The 5,786-nt window shown below is 47.2% G+C and overlaps 5 protein-coding genes across 5 annotated transcripts, besides 8 other annotated features; all 5 read left to right on the forward strand.

Moving 5' to 3' along the window:
- Tc00.1047053503619.39 (hypothetical protein, conserved) lies at positions 1-198 on the forward strand (the record flags this gene model as incomplete). The annotated part of the gene is made up of 1 exon (XM_799284.1): positions 1-198. A coding segment is annotated over one exon (198 nt), but the record flags the coding sequence as incomplete, so codon positions are not given.
- Positions 1-5,786: a sequence feature (heterozygous, Esmeraldo-like haplotype).
- Positions 389-907, forward strand: Tc00.1047053503619.29 (hypothetical protein, conserved; the record flags this gene model as incomplete). Its single annotated transcript, XM_799283.1, has 1 exon — positions 389-907. One exon carries the CDS (start codon positions 389-391, stop codon positions 905-907), a length of 519 nt encoding a protein of 172 aa, XP_804376.1.
- Positions 949-979: a microsatellite.
- Tc00.1047053503619.25 (hypothetical protein, conserved) lies at positions 1,468-1,779 on the forward strand (the record flags this gene model as incomplete). Its single annotated transcript, XM_799285.1, has 1 exon — positions 1,468-1,779. The coding sequence occupies one exon, from the start codon at positions 1,468-1,470 to the stop codon at positions 1,777-1,779; it is 312 nt and encodes a 103-aa protein (XP_804378.1).
- Positions 1,912-1,934: a sequence feature (AT_rich).
- Positions 2,081-2,119: a microsatellite.
- Positions 2,276-2,320: a microsatellite.
- Positions 2,328-3,821, forward strand: Tc00.1047053503619.20 (hypothetical protein, conserved; the record flags this gene model as incomplete). The annotated part of the gene is made up of 1 exon (XM_799282.1): positions 2,328-3,821. One exon carries the CDS (start codon positions 2,328-2,330, stop codon positions 3,819-3,821), a length of 1,494 nt encoding a protein of 497 aa, XP_804375.1.
- Positions 3,878-3,928: a sequence feature (GA-rich).
- Tc00.1047053503619.10 (meiotic recombination protein SPO11, putative) lies at positions 4,131-5,444 on the forward strand (the record flags this gene model as incomplete). The annotated part of the gene is made up of 1 exon (XM_799281.1): positions 4,131-5,444. The coding sequence occupies one exon, from the start codon at positions 4,131-4,133 to the stop codon at positions 5,442-5,444; it is 1,314 nt and encodes a 437-aa protein (XP_804374.1).
- Positions 5,488-5,508: a microsatellite.
- Positions 5,577-5,611: a microsatellite.

Here is a 5,786-nt window from a genome sequence, read left to right on the forward strand (position 1 = left end):
CAGGAGGCCGTGCGGATGAACCAAAAGCAAGCATTGTCGTGCAACGAACGCGTGCAGCAGCTCTTGGCGCAGGACGAAGAGAAGTCTCGGCAATTGCGGGAGATGACGTTGAAATTGGAGCGTCTCCAGTGGGAAAGTGCTCGCGTTGCACGAGCTCATGATAGACTCTTAGAAGACGTGAGTACTCGATTTCACTGAGTATTGTCTTTTTTTTTTTTCGTTTGCCATATATATGCACCCACTTGTATGTCTGTGTTTTGTGGTTTGTGAAACGAGTTTTGGCCTATTGGCGCAAGGGAGATGCGGATGGACAGCCTTCCTTCCAATGATTTTTTCTTTTTTTCTTTTTGTTTTAGACTTGTATTTTTGCTCTTAAGGGCCCGGCTGCATGGAGAGAACGGTGCTACATGGCAATGCATCTGAAGATGTATCGAGGACCTACGAAGGAGATACCTGCAGCATTACGGCAAAACAGTGGGACATGGTCGCTGTATGGTCGTGGAATGTGCAGGTAGGGACATGTGCCATTTGCAAGAGTACTATAGCGGATTTATGCATTGAGTGCTGTGGCATGGGAGGAGGTATTAGCAGCGGCAACACCACCAGCCTCGCGGACGAGGGGAATAACAGAAACGAGCGCGACAGTTTACAACGCAATCGATCAAGCGTAGTTGCTGAGTTTAAACACGAGCATGAAGAGCACCATCCGCCACCACTAGGGTCCGCGATGGCGACGGCGTCGTTGGCATGGGGCGGTGTTCTCACGGGGGATTGTCTCATCGTCTGGGGCGTCTGCAATCACGTGTTTCACAAACACTGCATCTCAAGGTGGGTGCGGCAGCGTCCGCAGTGTCCCATCTGCGGAAGGGAGTGGAAGGTTGCCAAGACCACAAGGAACGATATCTGACATGTGGTGAAAGCGAGATGGACGCTGGTAGGGTACGGGGTAAAAAGAAAAAGAAAAAAAAAAAAGAAAGAACCTGCAGGAAAACCGACATCAATAACAGAGAGGAAGAAATCATTAAAAAAGGAGTCCAAAGGGCAACCACCAAACTTGGGAATAAATTAAAAAAGGGTCAGTTGTTTCTGCTGTTTCCCATGCTTGTGGGTTGGACACGAGTCGAGGTGAGTCGAGGTTTTGGAGCCGGTTTTTTTTTTTTTTTTTATGAAAAGGTTCTTGGCTCGCGGATGCCAGCGGCGTTACTTCTTTCCAATGTCACATTCACACAGTTGCCTCTTCTCATTATGTGTGACTCGATGATCTCATGTTTCTGGTGGATTTTGGCAACGCTGTCGGTTTTCTTTGCTCTCAATTTCCTGCGTGTTTTGTCCAGGAGAAAAAAAAAAAAAGGGGAAGGAGAAGGGCTCATCCCGCTGCCATTGCACCGGCGATCTGCATGCTTATATCGTGAGAATGCACAGGTTGTTGTTTTTTTTTTCTTTTTATTGTGATTTTCTAGCTGTCCAATGACAAGTACGAGCACCAATGCGGAGAGGGAGTGTAGTATTCCCGTCATAATGAAGGAGGCATTTCTTTTCTTTGCGTACGAGCACCCGGTGATTGGATCACTTGAGTGCCTCGTGTGCAAGTTGCACTTAGAGGAATGCTGTCTGGGATGTCGCGGGAAGGGGAACCCTGTAGAAGAATGCCACGTGGTACGTGGGACATGTGATCACACATTCCACGATCACTGCATACAAAGTTGGTGCCGACAGCGGAGAGAGTGCCCGGCGTGTTTTAAGGAGTGGGTTCCAGCAACATACGTCCAACGCACATGAGGTCCCTTACTTCTTGCACTTTCCCTTTTGTTGTGAATTTTGGAAAAGCACGTAAAGAGGAGTAGTACAGTTTGTTTGTCATTTTTCCAATTACTTCTTTTTAAATTTCTTCCCGGTGTTACATGTAGTACCTTTATTATTATTATTTTTTATTTGTTTTTGCTTCTTGATTTTCTTCCGAGTTATGGGCTTTGCCGCAAATTGGTTTTTTTTTTTTTCTTTTTATATCTTTTGGTACGTTTGCACACGTTTCTTCTGCGTCACTGTTACTGCTAAAGACGAGGGGTGGAACCTACGCGCGCACACACACACACACACACACACACACAAATACACTCACCAAAGTACAGGCGGAAAGCTGTGCGGGATTTTATGTGTCTGATTCCACGGGGGAAATCGGAAGAATTAAATAGCGAAGGAGGTGACGTCATTTTTTCACAACTTCAGGGAACCAACAGGAAGAATTAAATCAATAAAAGGGGACCGTGACACTCAGATACATATATATATATATATATATATATATATATATATATATATAGGCGCAGATGCAAAAAGAAGGCTCAAAGGGATCTCGTCCTTTGGTGACATCAGCCGTGCTCATTGAGACTTCCATTGGCGCGTTCGTAGTTGATCTTTACGGCCTTGACTGTCCCGCTGCAACAGCAGAAATTGTCAACATGTGCCGCTGCAAGTACTTTAATGGCTGCATAGCGACAGAGGTGGTACCTGACAACATAATCATTTTCTCACACCCAGTAGAGGCTCTGAAAGGATCGACATTTTACTCTTGTGTGGAAAAGGCGGGTGGAAACAACCAGGGAAATGGGAATGGAAGGGCAGCTAATGTGGATCGCCTCATGCTGGCGGAATGGGAGCGCATGAAGAGGTACACGGCCCAACTGCAGCGGCGCAGCGGGAAGGTGTCTGTGGAGTTTCTACCAAAGCCCGAGGCAGGGGAGGTGGGGCTGATTAATCGTCGGGGCCTACTGCTGCTTGAGGTGCCACCGAAGGCGGATCCCACGGCTGACGGCGTCAGTGCTCGGAAAAGCGCACTTGTGTTCACACTGGGGAATCGGCACCTGGAGTACTTTGAACATCGTTTTATGGTGGTGGGTGAGGTGCGTGAGGGCATTGGCGTCATTGAAAAGTTACGAGCTGCTCCGTATCAACGTTTATCTTCCGCGTCTGCCGTTGGGACCCGTCCCACTCGACTTATACGCATCAAACATGCGACTGTTTTGCCAACAGCAGGGACTGAAATGTTTTCAGATGTCTGGTATAATGGCATTGGTGACAGTCGTGCTTTCTCGCAGCAGAAGAAATTAGGCTCGACGCTTACGGCTGCCGGTTGCTTTCAACACTGGGCTGAAAAAGAAACGGTGCGGGCCGCGAATCGTATGATCATTAAAATTATGAAAGATATTGCCACTGCAGGGGGTGAGGCGAAAGGATCTCGGGGAACCGATTTCTTTTTGATTGATGAGAATCGGTCGCAAGAAGAATATCATTTGGGCGGTGACACGGAAGAAGTGCAGTCGGTGGAGTACAATCCGCATTACCACGGTGAATATCTTAGTTCCGACGATGAAGCACCACGTACGGAATCTCGAAAGGAACGTGAAAGTAGGCATCAGGCGATTATGCGGATGCGTCAAGACAAACTTAATGAGACACGGACACTTATGCTGAATTTGTTGGACGGTATCGCGGATGTTTCTGGAGCACTGAAACCGCCGGAAAATGTGCTTTTTGTGTGTAAACTTAACCCGCTTACAACTGGCGAGGGCCTAAGGATGTGCTTTTCGCAGTATGGTCGTGTCGTGTCAACGGATGTTGTGCGGGACCACAAGACGGGCAACTCGTTGTGTTACGGCTTTGTGGAGTTTGAAGAGGTTGAAGCGTGCTACAGAGCGTTCAAGAAGATGGACCAGGCCCTAGTGGATGACCACCGCATTCATGTGGACTTCTCCCAGTCCGTGTCAAAGCTGTGGGCGCAGCGGCAGCGCGATATGCGGAAGAGGGCTCGAGAGGAAAGTTGATGACTGAGGGGCGGAAAAATAAAATAAAGGAGAACACGGGTAAATGATGGTGCGTTTCTTTCTTTCCTTTCCCCTCTCTCTCTCTCTCTGTCTCTGTCTGTCTGTCTTTGCGTGTATGTGTGTGGGTGGACGATGAAGGAAGGTGCTGCTCATGTGAGGGACCCTACACATGTGATTAAACGTCTTGTATTCAATTTGCATTTGTTTTTCAGTCTATCTTTTTTTTTTTTTCCTTTTTTGTGGCTTCCACGTCTTGACGTATAATGAACACTGCTTGCCCTTCTCTCACCAATCAGTAAAGGGACGGCGATGGAGGCTGCCGTATCGTCTCCGTCATCATCGAATACATCCGCAGCAGCAGTTGTTGCAAAGCGGTTGACAAGACAGAAGAAACAGAGGCCCGTTCTCGCTTCATCCGAGGATGAATTTATAGGCCCAGACATTGTGGCGGTTAACACACCCGCTGCAATCACAGATGAGGCTGTTCGTCGCATGGAGGTTTTTGTATTGCAGACGATTCACGAGATTGTAACCACGACGCAGCGGTCGACAATTCGAGAAAGTCGGCTACGTGTGATACGACTGCAGCTTTTGGTCCTCCGCCTTCTGTACCAAAATATTCACTGCGGAATTATTAGCACGCAACGTGATGTTTATTACCGCCTTGCCCGTCTTGTTCCTGACCAGGGTTGCATTAACCGTGTCATCCAGCAGCTTGTGCAGATAATTGGCATCCCGCGGCAGTGGCTCGGTGTCGTTCCCGGAACACGTGGCTGTGTTGGCGGGTCAATAAGTTTTCACGGCGTTGATTTGCGCTGCTACGGATCGGAGGGATTACCGCTGCCGACGACACAAGAAGAGCTGCGCGTCGTTCAGGGCGATGTGGACCGCACAGCTGCGTCCAATAAGGACAACGTCCCCTTTATTGGCTTTGAAATCCATGGAAAGACGCGGTACATCGTTGTTGTGGAGAAGCATGCCGTGTTTTTTAGACTGATGGAGGAGCGAATTTTCGAGCGGCTTCCATGTGTATTGCTCACGTCTCACGGTTTTCCTACGGTTGCAGCGCGAACTCTCTTGTCCAATTTGCATCGAGCCGCACAAAGTGCTCCGCTTGTGGCGCTTGTGGACTACAACCCAAGTGGACTCTCTATTTTGCAGCAATACAAATATGGCGCGGGTGGTATGCGTGAGAGCCAATATGCCGCAGTTCATGCTCTTCACTGGCTTGGCTTGCGAACTCATCACATTGCGGAAGGACGTGAACCGAATTTTCTTGACTCAGACAATAGTGTGGCTTCGGAGCCTTTTCAACTTCGTCTTTTGCCTCGTCTTCCCTTTCAGCGCTTCAGTCAACGCGATGTCGTAATGATGGCAAATCTCTTGTCTCGATGGCATGGCATAAGGGAGGGTTGTGAATGGAAGGACAATGATGCCGATAATGCTTGGTATGAGGAGGCTTTAAAAATGCAACATTTGCGGGTGAAGGTTGAATTGGAGGTTTTATATCAGCACGGCACAGATGAATTGAAGCAGTCAGCATCTTCTTCGCTGGAGCCTTCAGATGGAAATGGTTTCGCTGCCTGGGTGTGTCGAGCCATCCTTCGCCATGACTATATTTAAAATGAGGTAAAATGTGACAGATAAATAAAGGAATGATTAGACCTTTTTTTTTTTTTTTTTTTTTGACGGATATATACATATATATATGGTGACTCTTTGATGACTTTATTTATTTTTCTTAATGGGGACAACTATTTTTTTTTTTTTTTTTAATTTTTATTTTTGTTATAATAATTTGTCTGAGGGAAAGTAAGATGGGTTGAAATAATTTGCTTTTTCCTATCATTTGCTCTGTCGTTTATATTTATTTCTACCAACAATTATACCTTCTTATTTCTTCCTCTTATTTTTATTTTTTATTGCCGATTGCCACGTGCAGTGCATGGGGGGATTCGGGTGGGT

The sequence above is a fragment of the Trypanosoma cruzi genome, genomic scaffold (assembly GCF_000209065.1).
Source record: "Trypanosoma cruzi strain CL Brener 1047053516797 genomic scaffold, whole genome shotgun sequence".
Classification (NCBI taxonomy): domain Eukaryota; phylum Euglenozoa; class Kinetoplastea; order Trypanosomatida; family Trypanosomatidae; genus Trypanosoma; species Trypanosoma cruzi.